The sequence below is a fragment of the Pristiophorus japonicus genome, chromosome 2, assembly GCF_044704955.1.
Source record: "Pristiophorus japonicus isolate sPriJap1 chromosome 2, sPriJap1.hap1, whole genome shotgun sequence".
In the NCBI taxonomy this organism is placed as follows: domain Eukaryota; kingdom Metazoa; phylum Chordata; class Chondrichthyes; family Pristiophoridae; genus Pristiophorus; species Pristiophorus japonicus.
The window spans coordinates 16,209,211-16,230,737 of NC_091978.1; the positions used below are offsets into that span (position 1 = coordinate 16,209,211).

General features: G+C 46.4%; 1 protein-coding gene across 1 annotated transcript in view; it reads left to right on the forward strand.

The window, feature by feature from the left end:
- Positions 1-480: 480 nt before the first annotated feature.
- Positions 481-21,527, forward strand: part of LOC139236038 (BCL2/adenovirus E1B 19 kDa protein-interacting protein 3-like) — a 72,210-nt gene continuing 51,163 nt past the window's right edge. Inside the window, exon 1 of the mRNA XM_070866793.1 lies at positions 481-804. Coding sequence (XP_070722894.1) covers positions 768-804 — 37 coding nt within the window. The 5' untranslated portion in view covers positions 481-767. The remainder of the gene's footprint in view (positions 805-21,527) is intronic.

The window sequence follows — 21,527 nt, forward strand, 5'->3', positions numbered from 1 at the left end:
TACAAATCTATTCCACCAGAGAGCTCTGCGCAGTCATTCCTCCACCCCTTAACACCAAAAACTGAAGTTTAATTTGTCTCCCGTAAGATATATTAATCTATTGCAAAAGCAAAATACCACGGATGCTAGAATATGAAATAAAAGCAGAAAATGCTGGAAATCTCAGCAGGTATATTAGTAGATAAATTAATTAATTGTGCTTTAAAAATTAAAACATCAGCTTTAAATTCCTTTCTGAATAGAACTTCCGCACAGAGTCTCATAATGATCTTTTAGCCTGTATTTAAAATACTATTTTAGGTTTATTCTGCTCCCCTTATAAAACAGAGCACCCCTTTCTTTGACAACTGTGTCCAGTCTGGAGCTGTGTTGTGCAGACTGGGAGGCTTTTTTTTGTGTGTTTGAGACTCTTTTGTGAGACGCTCCCTTAGCCTTTTGTTTACAAGCTGATCATTTGCTGTGCTCACATGATCCGCTGGAGCTGGGCAGTGCAGGGACTGACGTGCTTCTTTGCACGTTCCTCTCTTTTGTAAATGCTTCAGCAAAGCTTGGACAGAGGGAGAGAAAGAGAAAAAAAACAGAGAGAGAGAGAGAGAGAGAGAGAGAGGGAGAGAAGCAACTGGGGTGGGCAAAGAGGGTGAAGCAAAAAGGGGGAGTCTTTTATTCTTAGCAAAACAACCTCAGGCGTGCAGCAGATTCCTGACTTAGCCCTTCCAGATTAAAGAGGAAATAAGAGCCAAATATTTTTATAAAAGAGAGAAAGAGCAATGTCAGATTACAGTCTTGCAGAAGAGAGCCTGCACAGTGAGTATTGCCAATGATTCCAAAGAGCACTCCACTGTTCTGTTTAATATTTTGTGTTTTTGTATTTAACATTGTCCAATGTTGGTTTGAATAATTCAGATGAACATTCTCTGTGACAGCACAGAGATGAATAACATATTTGTTTGCTGCTGCAGGGTCAGGCTTTATTTAAGCTGTATGCATCCTTTAAAATAATTTGCTAATAGTTGATTGAAGGTATTAAATTAAACAGCTGTATTTTAAATCGACATTTTTTTTTCGTTCAACTCCAGATTCGTTTTTGGTCCATGTTTTTTTTTTCCTGATTCATTTATTCATGTGTCTTTTTAATTAATTGGTTGACGTGTTCTTTGGTTTATTCATGTGATTTTTTTTTAATATGGTAAGTTGAATCAGTGGTGAACTGACTGGGTCGGTATTGTACACTGTTGCTGCTGTTCCAAATTTTCCAGTTGCTGCTGTCTTTATGAATGGGTGAAACAGACTGATACCAGACCAGGTGGGAGGGTCCTGCTTTAAATGGCAACTTAAAGCAACAGTGTGCTTGAAAGAAATCAAAACCTTGTGGGGTGAAATTCATTCGGTTTGGGAATCGCCAGACTCAGTGAGTGCCAGGCGCTGAAGTCTCGCCCCCTCTCCCAAAATTCGGGTTATCGCCTCCCCGGAAGGGAAGCGGAGTGCTAAATCAGGAGCGAATAGGTCGGACGCCGCAGCAGCGCTGTGCAGTGGGACCGCTTCCCTCACTTAAAGGGAAAAGCGCACGCTGCAGACCCTGCGAATGTAATAGGGGACGGACCCGGACCATGGAGTGAGCAGGGGAGGTGCCGCGCGATTAACCCGGCTCTCGAGCAGAGCGATCGCGGCCCGGGCCCTGCGAAGAAAACGGATCAGCGGCGGGAAAACCAAGATAACGATATATTTTTTTTGCAATTTCCCTCGGCCGGCCGCCCGATCCGCGCCTCCTGCAGCTGCCGGTCTTTTCGCCCGGCGCTGTTACAGGGGGCGGACGTGAATTTCGGGGGGGGGTGGCGCGCTAGCGGGGTGATTACATCACGATCTCCGGGCGCGGGAGATCAGGACGCCAAGCGCTGTAGCGCCGCCGCTAAAGGTCCGCCCAATATGGCAGGAGTCGTTGCCGGCGCCACGCCCGGGCGGTAAGACGTTTGCAGCCAACGGGAGGCGCAGGTGCACTGAATTTCTAGCCCCTTGCATTTCTATAGCCCCTTTCATGGCTTCACAGCGTCACAAAGTGCTTCACAGCCAATTAAGCACTGTTGGAGTGTAGTCACTGTTGTAATGTGGGAAGCGCGGCAGCTAATTTGCACACAGCAAGCTCCCACAAACAGCAATGTGATAATGACCAGATACTCTATGTTTTTAGTGATGTTGGTCGAGGGTTAAATAATTGGTCAGGACAACGGAGAGAACTCCCCTGCTCATCTTCGAAATAGTGCCGCGGGATCTTTTAGGTCCACCTGACAGGACAAATGAGACCTTTGGGTTGACGTCTCATCCGAAAGATAGCGCCTCCGACACTGCAGCCCCCCCCCCCCAGCACTGCACTGGGAGTCTCAGCCCAGATTTTGTGCTCAAGTCTTTTGAAGTGGGTCTCGAACTCACGACTTTCTAACTGAGGCGAGAGTGCTGAGTGCTGTCCACTGAGCCACGGATGATGGGGGGGGCGGGGTGGCTGGGGACAGGGAGGGCAGGGGGGCTGGTGGAATGGGGAAATGAGATCTAACTTACGAAAATAATAATGACGTGCGATACCTCTGCACACACAAGCCTAAACTGTGCATGTGCCCAATTCCAGAGCAGACCCGCAACTGCTGGGGACACATTGGGAAGATTCTTGCGCACACTATGCTCCCATTGTTCAATATATGCTTCCACTTGCCAAGAGCAAGCACTTAAACAATAATGCACTCTCAGATTAATTTTGTAATATAAACTGGAGTATTACAATCTTTAACACATGCCTTCCTGTCCTTCACCTCTCTCTCCCTCCCTTTGCTTTCTGCGCATGTGTGGATGACCCCTGACCTCCCGAAACGCAGCTAAACCTGTCAACCTACAAATAAAACTCATGCGCAGAAGGCCGTTGCTAGGGAAGCTTTGCCTTCCGCATCGCTGGGCCGAAAGTCGTGATCCTAAAAATGGGCGGTGTTCCGACGATCATGAAAGCTGACATATCGCTAAGGCTGGGACATTGCCCATTTTTTGGGCGATAGCCAGCAAGTGGAAAGTCTAGCCCTGTATCGATAATATATTAGAAGCCTTACATGTAGCACTTCCAGTAAACATTGTTTTCTGTCACACTTCAGCTGGGAGAGTTTCTCTGTATGTTGGCGGTTGCTTGTAGATCCCAGGGCCTTCCACAAGGCTAGCAGAGATCCAGTGCATAATAACGGGCTTTTCTCCTTTTGCTATATCATTTTTTAATTCAGGATGCTGCTGGCAAGGCTGGCATTTTATTGCCCCCCCCCCCCCCCCCCCCAGAAAGTGGTGATGGCGCTCCAACAGCGTAATGAGGCGGGGGGAATTCCAGGATTTCGACCCAGCGACGGTGATGCATATTGACTGTGCCTTTAAATAGATTTCACTTGTTGATTGCTCGGTTTCCGATCTGCTCAGTTGTGACTTATGACATGGCAAAATCAAGATATAAGGCGTGACAAAATCTTGGCAGCCAACGTGTTGTGGATGTACAGTACTGCGAGATGTTATGTATATATCAGCAGATGCCCTGTGGTATTGCTTGTAAGTCAGACAACAAGTTATACCACGTAATGCATAACATGTTCGTCATCATCATAAGAAATAGGAGTAGGCCATACAGCCCCTCGAGCCTGCCCCACCATTCAATAAGATCATGGCTGATCCGATCATGGATCAAAAATCTGTCGAGCTCCGCCTTAAATATATTCAATGACCCAGCCTCCACAGCTCTCTGGGCAGAGAATTCCACAGATTTACAATCCTCTGAGAGAAGAAATTTCTCCTCATCTCAGTTTTAAATGGGCGGCCCCTTATTCTAAGACTGTATCCCCTAGTTTTAATTTCCCCTATGAGTGAAATATCCTCTCTGCATCCACCTTGTCGAGCCCCCTCATTATCTTAGAAGTTTCAATAAGATCTCCTCTCATTCTTCTGAACTCCATTGTGTCGAGGCCCAACCTATCCCCATAAGTCACCCCCCTCATCTCTGGAATCAACCTAATATCATCATCATTCAGCTGCTAAAACACTGGTTCGGCCACAACTGGAGTATTGTGTCCAATTCTGGGCACCGCACTTTAGGAAGGATGTGAAGGCCTTAAGAGAGGGTGCAGAAATGATTTTATAAGAATGGTTCTGGGGATGAGGGACTTCAGTTACGTGGATCGACTGGAGAAGCTGGGGTTAATCTTCTTGGAGCAGAGAAGGTTTAGAGGAGAGTTGATCGAGGTGATCAAAATCATGACCGAACAGATGTTCCCATTGACGGAAGGGTTGAGAACCAGAGAATGCAGATTTAAGGTGATTGGCAGAAGAAACAAGGGTGACATGAGGAACAACTTTTTTACGCAGCGAGTGGTTAGGATCTGGAATGCACTACCTGAAAGGGTGATGGAGGCAGATTCAATCATGGCTTTCAAACGGGAATTGGATAAGTACCTGAAGGAAAAAAAATTGCAGGGCTACGGGGAAAGGGCGGGGGAGTTGGACTGGCTGAAATGCCCTTGCAGAGAGCCGGCACGGGCTCGACGGGCCGAATGGCCTCCTTCTGTGCTGTAACCATTCTATGATTCTATTCTATGAAGTTGTGTCCCTTTAAAAATGACTGAGTTTAATAGCTGTTAAGTAACCAGTGAGTGAGATCAGAGTGATATTGCTCTTAATTGTTTTCTATTCATAAACTCAACCTGGGGTCACACAGGTTCTGGTTCCTGTGCCAATAAAGGTACTTCTGTTTGTTGCGATACTCTCTGCAAACTGCAAATGATTGCTGCAGTTTTGAGTGTGTTGCATATCGACTGTGCCTTTTAATAGATTTCACTTGTTGATTGCTCATCTAACATACATTCCCTACCTGTCAGTATGTATGTTAGTTGTGCCATTTTTATTATATTACTATAGATATCGCTTTCATAAGGGCATTGGATATATACTTGCAAAGGAAAAATTTGCAGGGGCTATGGGGAGTGGGACTAATCGGATCCCTCTTTCAAAGAGCCGGCACAGTCACGATAGGCCTCCTTCTGTGCTGTATAATTCGACATAGGATTACACAAGATACATGGCACAGAAACAGGCCATTCGGCCCAACCAGTCTATTCTGGTGTTTATGCTTCTCTCCAGCCTCCTCCCGTCTTTCCTCATCTAAATCTATCAGCGTAACCCTCTATTCCCTTCTCCCTCAGCTGCTTGTCTAGCCTCCCCTTAAATGCATCAACACTATTCTGTGGTAGCGAGTTCCACACTCTCACCACTCTCTGGGTAAAGAAGTTTCTTCTGAATTCCCAATTGGATTTCTTGGTGACTATCTTGTATTAATGCTCTTCCCCACATTCCCTCTGTATCCACTCGATCAAAGCCTTTCATAATTTTAAATACCTCTATTAGGTCATCCCTCAGCCTTTTGTCAAGAGAAAAGAGACCCAGCCTGTTCATCCTTTCCTGATATGTATACCCTGGCATTTCTGATATATATATTTTTATATTCCTTCATAGGATGTGGGCGTCGCTGGCAAGACTAGCAGTTATTGCCCCTCGAGAAGGTGGTGGTGAGCCGCCATCTTGAAACATAGAAAATAGGTGCAAGAGCAGGACATTCGGCCCTTCGAGCCTGCACCGCCATTCGATATGATCATGGCTGAACCACTGCAGTCCGTGTGGTGAAGGTGCTCCCGCAGTGCTGACTTTGTCGAAGCAGTTTGGTACAACTGAGTGGCTTGCTGGGCCATTTCAGAGGGCAGTTCAGAGTCAAACACTTTGCTGTGGGTCTGGGGTCACATATAGGCCAGACCGGGTAAGGACGGCAGATTTCCTTCCCTAAAGGACATTAGTGAACCAGATGGGTTTTTACAACAATCTGGCAGTTTCATGGTCACCATTACTGACACTGGCTTTTTAAATTCCAAATTTGTTTAATTAACTGAATTTAAATTCCTCCCAGCTGCCGTGGTGGGTTTTGAACTCGAGTCTCCAGATCATTAGTCCAGTAACATAACCACTCTGCTACCTCATCTGCTGAAGCTATCATCATTGTAAATCTATGGCAGTTTTTATGAATTTTATCTGACAACATCTTCTAAATATACTTTGAACTAATTTCCCTTCAAGCCCTCTGGCCCTACTATCTTGGTTCCCTTTGGATTCATAACATAAAGATTGCCTCGATCGAGAACATGTAATTGTATTTACCTTTTCTGAGGCCCTCCGTTAACCACCTTATTTGTGGATTGTAAAGGTTAAGCTACCCTAATCTTTCCTCAGTGATCATCGCTCTTACTCATGCTTTACAATGCAGTCTGATCTCACAATGCTATGCCATTGTTTCTATCACTTTTATAACCCTCTATATAACTCACCGCTCACCATCTGTGTTGTGTTGTGCTGACCTCGTGTTCCTGAAGGTTCACCGGGTTGATATTAGAGAAGAACCTTAGCTTAGTGTTCAGTGTGGGTGTGGTGTGTTTTGTGGCATAATTAGTCGATCAGATGAGACGTTAAACCAAGGCCCCGTCTGCTCTCTCAGGTGGATGTAAAAGATCTCACGGCATTCTTTCGAAGAAGAGCAGGGGAGTTCTTCCCCCGGTATCCTGGCCCAATATTGATCCCTCAATCAACATAACAAAAAAACAGATTATCTGGTCATTATCACATTGCTGTTTGTGGGAGCTTGCTGTGCGCAAATAGACTGCCGCGTTTCCCACATTACAACAGTGATGACACTCCAAAAGTACTTCATTGGCTGTAAAGCGCTTTGAGATGTCCGGTGGTCATGAAAGACGCTATATAAATCCAAGTTTTTCTTTCTATTTGTTCTGAATGCTCTACCAGAACTGAGAGATTATACCTATTAGGAAATAATAATAATTTTTATTTATATAGCTCATTTATTGTAGTAAAACATCCCAAGGCGCTTCACAGCAGTGTTACAAGACAAAATGTAATTTCTTCTTTTTGGCTCGGTGTTAAATTTAAGGCAGATGACTAAAAGCTTGGTCAAAGAGGTAGGTTTTCAGGAAGGAAAGAGAGATAGAGAGGCGGAGAGGTTTAGGGAGGGAGTCCCAGAGCTTGGGGCCTGGGCAACAGAAGGCACGGCCACCAATGGTTGAGCGATTATAATCAGGGATGCTAAAGAGGGCAGAATTAGAGGAGCGCAGACATCTTGTGCCAGGGCGGGGGGGAGGAGGGGAGGGGGGGGTTGGGGGGTGGTGTTGTGGGGCTGGTGGAGATTACAGAGATAGAAAGGGGCGAGGCCATGGAGGGATTTGAAAACAAGGATGAGAATTTTGAAATCGAGGCGTTGCATAACCGGAAGCCAATGTAGGTCAGCGAGCACAGGGGGTGATGGGTGAATGGGACTTGGTGTGGGTAGCCGAGTTTTGGATCACCTCTAGCTTACGTAGGCTGGAATGTGGCAGGCCAGCCAGGATATGTACATGAGGGAGAAAGGAATCGGAGGATATGGTGATGGGGTGAGACGAAGAAGGGTGGGAAGAAGCTAGTGTGGAGAATAAACATCGGCAGAGGCTGGGTGGAAAAGTCTGAATATTTCATAAATGTAATAGTCTAGTAGTTCAGAAGCAGGCATCATTCGTTCGATGGTTGTGCAGGTCATATCTGAGGTGTTTTAAGACCGATGTTATCACACCCTTGAGGGGAAAACCCAGGGGGGAAAAGAGCCTGCGGCAACCCACTCTCGCATGGCTCTTGAGAACTGCCGCCTGTTTGACCAGCTCTGCTCATGCCCAGTGCCTGATGGAGAGTGGGGAAGACGGGGAGGAGGGATTTGGGGGAGGGGGTGGAGACGGGGCGTGGCCGGGCGGGGAAGATAGTGGAAGTGAAGAAAAAACGCCTGATGGTTGCAGGAACAGACAACCTCCTCCAGCCCTACAACACTCTGAACCCCCTGCTCTCCTGCAATTCTGACCCCTTGGGCATCCCCGCTTTTCACCACCCCACCGTCGGTGGACGTGCCTTCAGCTGCCTAGGTCCTAAGCTCTGGAATTCCCTCCATAAACCTCTCCTGAGATGAAGGGGTTGTCGTATGAAGAAAGGTCGAGCAGGTTGGGCCTATACTTGGAGTTTAGAAGAATGAGAGGTGAGCTTATTGAAACGTATAATATTCTGAGGGGGCTCAACAAGGTAGATGTAGAGAGGATGTTTCCTCTCGTGGAGGAATCTTGAACGAGGGGACATTGTTTCAGAATAAGGGGTCGCCCATTTAAAATGGAAATGAGGAGGAATTTCTTCTGAGGGTCGTGATTCTGTGGAATTCTCAACCTCAGAGAGATGTGGAGGCTGGGACATTAAATATATTTAAGGTGGAGATAGACAGATTTTTGAACTATAGGAGCGTCAAGGATTATGGGAAGCGGGCAGGGAAGTGGAATTGAGGCCAAGATCAGATCAGCCATGATCTTATTGAATGGCAGAGCAGGCTCGAGGGGCCGAATGGCCTACTCCTGCTCCTATTTCTTATGTTCCGCCTCTCTACCTCTCTCTCTCCTCCTTGAAGATGCTCTTTAAAACCTACCTGTGGCTCGGCGTCAAATTCTGTTTGATAGTGCTCCTGTGAAGCGACTTGGGATGTTTTACTATGTTAAAGGCGCTATATAACTGCAACGTGTTGTTGTTGTGACTTTTGCCCTTGTTTTCAGAAGCGAAGAGGTGCAAAGATTTGCCAGCAGTTTCAACACCACTGCCAGTCTCTTTGGATATTTTTGAAATGTATTTAGTTAAATAGTGTGTGACAATGACATCATTGATGCAATTGGCAGTTAGCCGAACAGTGTAAATAAACTTAACTCTAATCAAGGAAGTAAAGCCATTGACGTTGGTTTTGTCAGGGATCATACCACTTCACCAACGCCTGTTGGTTTATCACTGGCCCTTTATCCTCCATTGACCTGATATGGGGGAAAGGGCAAAGAGTCTATGGAGTTAGGCTACGGATCAGCCACAATCTCATTGAAAGGCGGAACAAGCTCGAGGGGCTGAACGGCCTCCTCCCATTCCCATGTTCCAATAATGTCATTGGCACTCACTTTAAAGAAATAAAATGAAAAGACTTCCATTTACCTTGTGCAGTGTCGTATCTGGCCGAGAGGTCTCGTACGCCCTCACGTAAAGCGGGTTACTTTGAGGTACGGTGACTTATTGTTGTGTCGGCAAATGCATTTAGGCATAGCACGATCCAAGTAAAGAGCGAATCTTACCGCAAGAAGGAGACGATTCGACCCTTGGAACATGATATCCATGTAGTCCCACTCCCCTGCCTTTTCCCCCTCGCCTTGCTATTTTGTCCCCTTTATCCAATTCCCTTTTGAAAGCTGCTATTGAATCTGCGTCCACCACAATTACAGGCAATGCGTTCCAGATCATAACAACTCTGCGCACTAAAATGTTTTGCCTCATCTCACCAGTTCATCTTATTTTTTTAAGTTTACGGAGGAATGTTGGTCAGAACCTCAACTTTTCTGGATTGAAAAAGGAAAATATTGAAAGGCGATTGGATTATCATCCACAGCTCACTTGCCTCGAGACTTGACTCTTCCAACATTCTCCTTGCTGGTCAGGTTGCTCGGGCAGACGCTGGGGATCCCACAACACCTCTGGAAGAACAGAATGTTCCAGCGCAGAGACAGGGCCACTTACACTATCGGGTTTTCAAATCCTTCCACGGCATCGCCTTTCCGTATCTGCTTGCTGACCTACATTGGCTCCCGGCCCAGCAATGCCTCAGTTTAAAAACAAATCTCATCCTTGCTTTGAAAGCTTGAGGTCATCCATAATTCGGCAGCCCGTGTCCTAACTCGTACCAAGTCCGGCTCGCCCATCACCCCTGTGCTCGCTGACCTACATTAGCTCCCGATTTAAGCAACGCCTTGATTTTAAAATTCTCAACCTTGCTTTCTAATCTCTCATTGGCCTTGCCCCTCCCTATCTCTGATCTCCCCCAGCCCCACAACCTTCTGAGTTCTCTGCACTCCTCCAATTCTGGCATCTTGAGCATCCTCGATTTTCATCGCTCCACCAATGGTGACCGTGCCTTCTATTGCCTGGGCCCTAAGCTCTGGAACTCCCTGCCTAAACCTTTCCTTTCTCCTTTTAAGACGCTCCTTAATACCTACCTCTTTGACCAAGCTTCCTTGGATTTACCAGAGTGATACTTGAACTCCAAAGGTTAAATTATGAGGAGAGATTACAGAAACTAGGGTTGTATTCACTGAAATTTAAGTTAAGGGGTGATCTGATCGAAGTTTTCAGGATATTAAGGGAACAGATAGGATTCTGGGACTAGGGGACATAGTCTAAAAATTGGAGCCAGATTTTTCAGGAGTGCTATTAGGGAACACTTTTACACACGAAAGGTGGTAGAAGTTGGTAACTCTTTCGCAAACAACAGTTCATGCTAGGTCAATTGTTAATTTTATGTTTGAGATTGATAGCTTTTTGTTAACCAAAGGTATTAAGGGATATGGTCCAAAGGCGGGTCTATGGAGTTAGATCGCAGATCAGCCAATGCGAGGAGTATTCGTAATAAGGTGGACGAATTAATTGCACAGGCAGCAATTAAAGAATATGATATAATTGGAATCACGGAGACATAGCTCCAGGGTGACCAAGGCTGGGAACTCAACATCCAGATGTATTCAACATTCAGGAAGGATAGACAGAAAGGAAAAGAAGGTGGGGTAGCGTTGCAGGTTAAAGAGGAAATTAACACAATAGTAAGGAAGGACATTAGCTTGGATGATGTGGAATCTGTATGGATGGAGCTACGGAATACCAAAGGGCAGAAAACGCTAGTGGGAGTTGTGTACAGACCACCAAACAGTAGTAGTGAGGTTGGGGACAGCATCAGACAAGAAATTAGGGATGCATGCAATAAAGATACAGCAGTTATCATGGGCAACTTTAATCTACATATAGATTGGGCTAACCAAACCGGTAGCAATACGGTGGAGGAGGATTTCCTGGAGTGTATAAAGGATGGTTTTCTAGACCAATATGTCGAGGGCTGGCCATCCTACACTGGGTGATGTGTAATGAGAAAGGACTAATTACCAATCTTGTTGTGCAAGGCCCCTTGGGGAAGAGTGACCATAATATGGTAGAATTCTTTATTAAGATGGAGAGTGACACAGTTAATTCAGAGACTAGGCTCCTGAACTTAAGGAAAGGTAACTTCGATGGTATGAGACGTGATTTGGCTAGAATAGACTGGCAAATGATACTTAAAGGGTTGACGGTGGATAGGCAATGGCAAACATTTATAGATCACATGGATGAACTTCAACAATTGTACATCCCTGTCTGGAGTAAAAATAAAACGGGGAAGGTGGCTCAACTGTGGCTAACAAGGGAAATTAAGGATAGTGTTAAATCCAAGGAAGGGGCATATAAATTGGCCAGAAAAAGCAGCAAACCTGAGGACTGGGAGAAATTTAGAATTCAGCAGAGGAGAACAAAGGGTTTAATTAGGAGGGGAAATAGAGTATGAGAGGAAGCTTGCCGGGAACATTAAAAACTGACTGCAATAATTTCGATAAATATGTGAAGAGAAAAAGATTAGTGAAGACAAATGTAGGTCCCTTGCAGTCAGATTCAAGTGAATTTATAATGGGGAACAAAAAAATGGCAGACCAGTTGAACAAATACTTTGGTTCTGTCTTCACGAATAACCTTCCGAAAATAATAGGGGACGAGGGTCTAGTGAGAAGGAGGAGCTGAAGGAAATCCTTATTAGGCAGGAAATTGTGTTAGGGAAATTGATGGGATTGAAGGCCGATAAATCCCTGGGGCCTGATCGTCTGCATCCCAGAGTACTTAAGGAAGTGGCCCCAGAAATAATGGATGCATTGGTGATCATTTTCTAACAGTCTATCGACTCTGAATCCGTTCCTATGGACTGGAGGATAGCTAATGTAACACCACTTTTTAAAAAAGGAGGGAGGGAGAAAATGGGTAATTACAGACCGGTTAGCCTGACATCAGTAGTGGGGCAAATGTTGGAATCAATTAAAGATGTAATAGCAGCGCATTTGGAAAGCAGTGACAGGATCGTTCCAAGTCAGCATGGATTTATGAAAGGGAAATCATGCTGTTGAGTGGACAAGGGAGAACCAGTGGATGTGGTATATTTGGACTTTAAAAGGCTTTTGACAAGGTCCCACACAAGAGATTGGTGTGCAAAATTAAAGCACATAGTGTTGGGGGTAATGTATTGACGTGGATAGAGAACTGGTTGGCAGACAGGAAGCAGAGTCGGGATAAACGGGTTCTTTTCAGAATGGCAGGCAGTGACTAGTGGGCTGCAGCAGGGTTCAGTGCTGGGACCCCAGCTATTTACAATACACATTAATGATTTAGATTTAGAAGGAATTAAGTGTAATATCTCCAAGTTTGCAGATGACACCAAGCTGGGTGGCAGTGTGAGCTGTGAGGAGGATGCGAAGAGGCTGCAGGGTGACTTGGACAGGTTAGGTGAGTGGGCAAATGCATGGCAGATGCAGTATAATGTGGATAAATGTGAGGGGGCAAAAACGCGAAGGCAGCATATTATCTGAATGGCGGCAGATTAGGAAAAGGGGAGATGCAACGAGACCTGGGTGTCATGGTACATCAGTCATTAAAAGTTGGCATGCAGGTGCTTCAGGCGGTGAAGAAGGCAAATGGTATGTTGGCCTTCATAGCTAGGGGATTTGAGTATAGGAGCAGGGAGGTCTTACTGCAGTTGTACAGGGCCTTGGTGAGGCCTCACCTGGAATATTGTGTTCAGTTTTGGACTCCTAATCTGAGGAAAGACGTTCTTGCTATTGAGAGAGTGCAGCGAAGGTTCACCAGACTGATTCCCGGGATGGCAGGACTGACATATGAGGAGTGACTGGATCGACTAGGCCTTATTCACTGGAGTTTAGAAGGATGAGAGGGAACATAGAAACATATAAGATTCTGACGGGACTGGACAGGTTAGATGCAGAAAGAATGTTCCCGATGTTGGGGAAGTCCAGAACCAGGGGACACAGTCTAAGGATAAGGGGTAAACCATTTAGGACTGAGATGAGGAGAAACGTCTTCACTCAGAGTTGTTAACCTGTGGAATTCCCTACCGCAGAGAGTTGTTGATGCCAGTTCATTGGATATATTCAAGAGGGAGTTCGAGATGGCCCTTATGGCTAAAGGGATCAAGGGGTATGGAGAGAAAGCAGGAATGGGGTACTGAGGTGAATGATCAGCCATGATCATATTTAATGGTGGTGCAGGCTCGAAGGGCCGAATGGCCTACTCCTGCACCTATTTTCTATGTTTCTATCTCATCGATTGGCAGAACAGGCTTGAGGGGCTGAACGGCCTCCCCCTGCTCCCATCTTCCTTCCTATGTTCCTTGATGTCAGTTAAAGCTCACTTAAAAGAAATAAAATGAAAATACTTGCATTTATCTTTTACCGTGTCACATCTGGCAGAGAGGTCTCGGGTGGCTTCTCATCCAATGAGCTATGTTGAGGTGAGGTGCGGTGAATCTTGTAACGCGGGCAGATGCATTCAGGAAGATCCCTACGACTCGTAGAATCGTAGGTCAACGAGATCGTGGCTGAACAGGCCCGAGGGGCCAACTGACCGACTCCTGTTCCTATGTCCCTACATTCATGGCTTTGCCTGTCAACGGTCACCCTCTGGGCTCTCGCATGTCAAATGCCAGAGGGCCGATGGCATCTGTGGACCTGAAACCCTTCTGCTGCCTTGAGTCACTGACGTTATAAGGAGCAGAAGAGGAGTTGGCCAGAGGCCTGACAGCAGGCCTGCTTGTCCCCCTCGGGCATTGGCCAGGAAATGGTGGGTGGGGAAAACAAAATGCTTCTGAGCAGTTCAGTGAAAGAAGTCGGCTTATTCACGGCCTGCCACCTCCTGCGGCAGTGTGTGAAGATTCATATAACAGGCTGCTTCTCCTTGGAGAATCTTTACTTGCGCTTGCAGCTTGCTTGTGTGTGTATGTGTTATTTTGTAGAGGTATTAAGTCCCAATTGAAAGGAAGACTTGCATTTATACCGCGCTTTTCATCACCGTGAGATATTCCAAAGCGCTTTACAGCCGATTTGATACTTTTTGAGTGTAGTCACTGTTGTAATGTAGAAAGTGTGGCAGCCAATTTGCACACAGCAAGCTCCCACAAACAACAATGTGACAATGAGCAGATCATCTGTTTTAGTGATGTCGGTTGAGGGATTGATATTGGCCAGGACACTGGCGTAAACTCCCCTGCTTTTCTTCGAAATAGTGCCATGGGATCATTTACATCCACCTGAGAGAGAGCACAGGGCCTTTGTTTAACGTCTCATCCGAAAGACGGCACCTCCGACAGTGCAGCACTCCCTCAGTACTGCACTGGGAGTGTCAGCCTAGATTTTGTGCTCAAGTCCCTGGAGTGATACTAACAGAGGTATGGCTCACATACATAGTATGTGAGTGTTTGATGGGGCAGTGTAGAGGGAGCTTTACTTCTGTATCTAACCCGTGCTGAACCTGCCCTGGGAGTGTGTGATGGGACAGTGTAGAGGGAGCTTTACTCTGTATCTAACCTGTGCTGTACCTGCCCTGGGCATGTTTGATTGGTCAATGCGAAAGGAGCTTTATTGTTATGTGTGCTGGTGTTTCATGGTTGCACTTGGCCAAGGAGCCATTTTTCACATGGAGGACAGACTAGCCAATCCCTGCCCCATTCTCACCAATTGTCCAAACACACACTTTTCAGCCGGGATCACTGTTTAGCAATCAGGAGAGGGAACCCTGGAGGAGGCCATTCAGCCCCATGAGCCCAGTCCGCCATTCAATTAGATCATAGCTTATCTGTATCTTAACTCCATCTTTCCATATCCTTTAATAATCTTACACAAGACACCTATCAATCTCCAGTTTTAAAATTTTTAATTGACTCCTTCCCCCCCCCCTCCCCACAAGCAGTCTCAACAGCTTTTTGTGGAGAGTGCCAGATTCCCATTGCCCTTTGTGTGAAGAAGTGCTTCCTGACATCACCTCTGAATGTCTTGGCTCTAATTTTAAGGTGATGCCGATTTGTTCTGGGCAACCCCCCCCCAACCAGAGGAAATAGTTTCTCTCCACCGGCCCCGTCAACTCCTTTAATCATATTAACCACCTTAATTAGATCACTCCTTTATATCTCCGATACTTAAGCAAATATAAGCTTAGTCCATGCTTGAGACGTGCAGTTGCTGGTGCTCTGTATGTGCATCTGTGCACACGCAGAGGCTGAACTCCAGGACATAGTCGACGTATTTACTGAGGCGTACAAAAGCATGGGCCTTATGCTAAACATCCGTAAGACAAAGGTCCTCCACCAGCCTGTCCTCGACGCACAGCACTGCCCCCCCAGTCATCAATATCCACGGCGTGGCCCTGGACAACGTGGACCATTTCCCATACCTCGGGAGCCTCTTATCAACAAGAGCAGACATTGACGACGAGATTCAACACCGCCTCCAGTGCGGCAGTGCAGCCTTCAGCTGCCTAGGAAAAGAATATTTGAAGGCCAGGCCCTCAAAACTGCCACCAAACTCGAGGTCTACAGGGCTGTAGTAAAACCCGCTCTGCTGTTTGGCTCATAGACATAGACCATGCACAGTAGACACCTCAAATTGCTGGAGAAATACCACCAGCGATGTCTCTGCAAATCCCCTGGGAGGACAGACGCATCAACGTTAGCGTCCTCGACCAGGCCAACATCCCCAGCATCGAAGCACTGACCACACTTGATCAGCTCCGCTGGGCAGGCCACGTGGTTCGCATGCCAGATACGAGACTCCCAAAGCAAGCGCTCTACTCGGAACTCCTTCACGGCAAACGAGCCAAAGGTGGGCAGAGGAAATGTTACAAGGACACCCTCAAAGCCTCCCTGATAAAGTGCAACATCCCCACTGACCTGGGAGTCCCTGGCCAAAGACCACCCTAAGTGGAGGAAGTGCATCCGTGAGGGCACTGAGCACCTCGAGTCTCATCGCCGAGACCATGCAGAAATCAAGCGCAGGCAGCGGAAAGAGCATGCGGCAAATCTGTCCCACCCACCCCTTACCCTCAATGACTATCTGTCCCACCTGTGACAGAGTCTGTGGCTCTCGTATTCTTAGCCAACTAAGAACTCATTTAAGAGTGGTAGCAAGTCTTCCTCGATTCCGAAGGACTGCCTAAGATGGTGGGGGAGGGGAAGACCCAATACACAGATTGCTCAACTATATCTTAAGTAGGATACAAATATTTAAGAGCACAGGAATGTAGAGGACGGGAAGAGAACATTGCAGAATCCGAGGAGTCCCAAAGCTCAGAAAAGAAAATTCCTATACACTACCCGATCTCGAACTCTGCAATCCTTTTCTCTGCCAAATATCTATCCAGCTCCTCTTTGAATTTTCCAGCACTGTTCCCCCGCATTGTCTACCCGGACGGTCTATTCTATGCACTCACTGACCCGTGTGAAAAGAAAGGCAATCTGTTAAACCGAATCAGGCTGTGCCCCAAAATATTGTGTAAAACAAAACTCTGTTTTAAGATTGCGAATGAAACGACACAGCATGTTTCTGAACCAGGCAGGCTGTTATCAGCAGCCATGAGAACCCTAATTTGGAAAACACATTCCAATATCTCTATATTATAAAAATTTGCATGGAGCATGCTGTTGCAAATTGTCCTAATTTTTGATCTGGTTTTTGTTTCAATGTTTACCATTGTGAATTGCTACATTAATCTAGTGTAACAGTTATATTACTGAACTAGAAATCCAGAGGTCTTGACGAGTAATCCAGAGACCAAGAATTCAAATCCGACCACGGCAGTTTGAGAATTTTAATTCATTTAAAAAAAAATCTACAAAAAAAAAGTTGGTCTCAGTAAAAGTGACCACAAAACTGTCAGATTGTCATATAACCCCATCTGGTTCACTACTGCCCTTTAGGGAAGGAAATATGCCGTCCTTACCTGGTCTGGCCTCTCACCAGCATAAGAATTAGAAACAGGAGCAGGCCATTCGGCCCCTCGAGCTCCTTCCACCATTCAATGAGATCATGGCTGAATTTCTACCTCAACTCCACTTACCTGCCCTATCGCCATATACCTTGATTCCCTTAATATCCAAAAATCTATTGATCTCTGTCTTGAATATACCCAAAGACTAAGCCTCCACAGCCCTCTGGGGTAGAGAATTCCAGAGATTCACCACCCTCTGAGTGAAGAAATGTCTCCTCATCTCAGTCCTAAATGGCTGACCCCTTATTCTGAGACTGTGACCCCTGGTTCTAGACTCCCCAGCCAGGGGAAACATCCTCCCTGCATCTACCCTGTCCAGCCCCTGCAAGAATTTTGTATGTTTCAATGAGATCACCTCTCATTCTTCTACACAACAAATTTTACCCTTAACTGCCCTCTGAAGTGGCCCAGTAATCTACTTGGATGTACAGGTTGAACCTCCCTTATCTGGAACCCTCGGGACCTGGCCTGTTCTGGATAAGGGATTTTTCCGGACGAGGGGTGGTCACGTTAAATTGGATAGTACAGGTACTGAGCAAGGGGATAGCGGGGCTCTCTGGCTTGGGGCTGGGTGTGCGTCAGAGCGATCATGGGGGGTGGGGGTGTGGTGGATCACGGGTTCAGGCCAGCGATTGCGGGAGTTGGCAGTGAGGAAGGACTTCAATTTGTTCATGTCGGAGTTCTGCGCATGCACCACCCGGTGGCTAGGAATGGTTCTGGACGATGGGTGGTTCTGGATAAGGGAAGTTCAACCTGTGCGGTTCAAGAAGAAAGCCCACCACAAACTTCTCATGGAAACGAGGGATAAATGCTGGTTCATGACATCCACTTCACGAGAATCAATTTTTGAAAGAAATTCCTCTATCAGTTTTTTTTGTCAAATATCAGTGTAATTGGAGACTCTGGCTACTAGGTGGCTCTGCGGAGCAAGTTTCTAAAGTCTGTCGTATACCTCTATCGCCATTATTGTATATAAAAGAACACAAGAAATAGGAGTGGGAGTCGACCATTCGGCCCCTCGAGCCTGTTCCGCCATTCAGTGAGATCATGCTTGATCATCCACCTCTGCTTTCCCGTCTGATCCCCATATCCCTTGATTCCCCTCGAGTCCAAATATCTGTCGATCTCAGCCCTGAATATACTCAGAGATTCAGCATCCACAGCTCTTTGGGGCAGAGAATTCCAAAGATTCACAACCCCCTGAGAGGAGAAATTTCTCCTCATAGAATCATAGAAATTTACGGCACGGAAGGAGGCCATTTCGGCCCATCGTGTCAGCGCCCATCGTGGGATCCAGCCTAATCCCACTTTCCAGCTCTTGGTCCAGAAGAACAGAAGAACATAAGAATTAGGAACAGGAGTAGGCCATCTAGCCCCTCGAGCCTGCTCCGCCATTCAACAAGATCATGGCTGATCTGGCCGTGGACTCAGCTCCACTTACCCGCCCTCTCCCCGTAACCCTTAATTCCCGTAGCCATGCAGGTTACAACACTTCAAGTGCACATCCAAGCACCCCTTAAATGTGTCATCTGGGTCTTAACTGGCCCCCTTATCCTGAAAAAAAGAATAAGAACATAAGAAATAGGAGCTGGAGCCGGCCATTTGGCCCCTCGAGCCTGCTCCGCCATTTAATAAGATCAGGGCTGATCTAATCATGGACTCAGCTGCACTTCCCATAACCCTTTACTCCTTTATCGTTCAAAAATCTGTCTATCTCCGCCTTAAATATATTCAATGACTCAGCCTCCACAGCTCTCTGGGGCAGAGAATTCCACAGATTTACAACCCTCTGAGAGAAGAAATTTCTCCTCCTCTCAGTTTTAAATGATGGTCATCAGTTGAGTGCACGCAATGTCGCACAAAGTTTAATAGTACCATAGAAGCAGGCCGTTCGGTCCATCGTGCCTGTGCCGACTCTTTTGGAAAAAGCTACCCAGTGAATCCTACTTCCCCACCCGCTCCCGCTTTTTCCCCACAGGCCTGCACATTTTTCCTGCTCAAGTGGCGATCCAACTCCCTTTTTTGAAAGTTGCGATTGAACCCGTTTCCTCTGCCAGATCTCAGCAACTCGCTGCGAAAAGCATTTCTCCTCGACTGATGGAGGCGTTTCTCGCGGACAGATGCTGATGGGTCTGCTGAGTAGTTCCAGAAATGTCCTCTTTTTTTTTTTCTTTTATCGCAAATGAACAGGGAGCTGCGTGTGGAAAACTGCTGAACGTCCTGAAAATAAATGCAATCAATTTGGGAGACGAGTGCTTGGCCGCCTTCACGGGATGTGAGGTGAATCCCAATGAGGTGTCAGCGGGCCAACTGGGAAGCACATGCTGAAGCAGTTAAGCTCATGATAGATTCTATATCAGTTGTTATCTCTTAATTATTCGCTAATGTTTGGTGGCAGCTGCAGTTCTGTACTCATTTAAAACCGCCTCACCTCGGACAGTTAAACAACTCCCTTCTGTGTTTGATTAGTGTGAACAAACGTTTCGGACTTCCCCCAATTCATGACCTGCAAGAAAACAGCTTTACACAGAATGTTGGGTGCAGCGTAGGCTGAAAGAAAAAAAAGAAAGGCTTGGATTTATATAGCGCCTTTCACAACCACCAGACGTCTGAAAGCGCTTTACAGCCAATGAAGTACTTTTGATGTGCAGTCACTGTTGTGATGTGGGAAACACGGCAGCCAACTTGCGCACAGCAAGCTCCCACAAACAGCCAAGATACCGGGCGTAACTCCCCCCCTGCTCCTCTTCAAAATAATGCCATGGGATCTCTTGCTTCCACTTGAGAGAGCAGACGGGATCTCGGTTTAACATCTCATCTGAAAGATGGCATCCTCCGACAGTGCAGCACTCCCTCAGCACTGCACTGAAGTGTCGGCCTAGATTTTTTTTTGTGCTCAGGTCACTGGAGTGGGACATGAATCTGCAACCTCTGACTCAGAATGATACCCGGACTTCAAGGGTTAAGTTAGGAGGAGAGATTACACAAATTCGGGTTGTATTCCCTAGAATTTAGAAGGTTAAGGGATGATCTAATCAAAGTTTTCAAGATATGAAGGGGAACAGATAGGGTAGATAGAGAGAAGCTATTTCTGAGTCGAGGACGAGGGGGCAGAGTCAAAAAATTAGAGCCAAACCTTTCAGGAGTGAAATTAGGAAACACTTCTACACTCAAAGGGTGGTAAAGGTATTGAGGGATATGGGCCAAAGACCGGTACATTCAAGATCCTTATTACACAAATACCATTACACATGGAATTAGGTTGCAGACCAGCCATGATCTCATTGAATGGCGGAGCAGGCTAGAGGGGCTGAATGGCATCACAGAAACAGGCCATTTGGCCCAACAGGTTGTGAACCACACGAGCCTCCTCCCACCCCGCTTCATCTCACCCTATCAGCACGTCCTTCTATTCCTTTTTCCCCTCGTGTTTATCCAGCTTCCCCTTAAATGCATCTACACTACTACCTCAACTAGTCCCTGTGGTAGTGAGTTCCACATTCTCACTGCTCGCTAAGTAAAATAAGTTTCTCTTGAATTCCCTACTGGATTAATTAGTGACAATCTTATATTTATGATCCCTAGGTCTGGACTTCCCCCCCCCCCACATTCTCCTTGATCGACAAAAGAGCCCGTCCGGCCTGTTTAGTTTTTCTTGATAGTTGTACCCATTCAGTTCTGGTATCCTCCTTGTAAATCACTTTTTGCACTTTTATCAGTGCTTCTATAACCTTTCTGTAACATGGAAACGAGGAGCTTGGAGTCACACCAGATCTTAAAATCACTGAAATACTTTATTAAAGTACAGACACAGTTACTGATTATGTAGACAAACCTGGCCGTTAATTATACACACAGCAAGATCCCACAGACAGCAAACGAGATGGGTGACCAGTTTTGATGGTGCTGGTTGAAAGACGAATGTTGGCCCCAAAGACAATTAGCTCTTCCTCAAATGATGGGATGGAATAGGAACAGATGGTAACTCCAATAACGCTCCTGTCAGTACAGCGCTGAACTGCCACTCTAAAGAAAGAAAGACTTGGATTTATATAGCCCCTTTCACGACCACCAGACGTCTCAAAGCATTTTACAGCCAATGAAGTACTTTTTGGAGTGCAGTCACTGTTGTAATGTAGAGGACGCGGCAACAGTTTGTGCACAGCAAGCTCCCACAAACAGCGACGTGACAATGAGCAGATAATCTGTTTTTTGATATGTTGATTGAGGGATAAATATTGGCCAGAACACCGGGGCTAACTCCCCTGCTCCTCTTCAAAATAGTGCTGTGGGATCTTTTGCGTCCACCTGAGAGGGCAGATAGGGCCTCGGTTTAACGTCTCATCCTAAAGGCGGCACCTCCAACAGTGCAGCACTCCCTCAGCACTGCACTGGAGTGTCAGCCTCGATTTTTGGGCTCAATTCACTGGAATGGGACTTGAACCCACAACCTTCTGACTCCGAGGCAAGAGTGC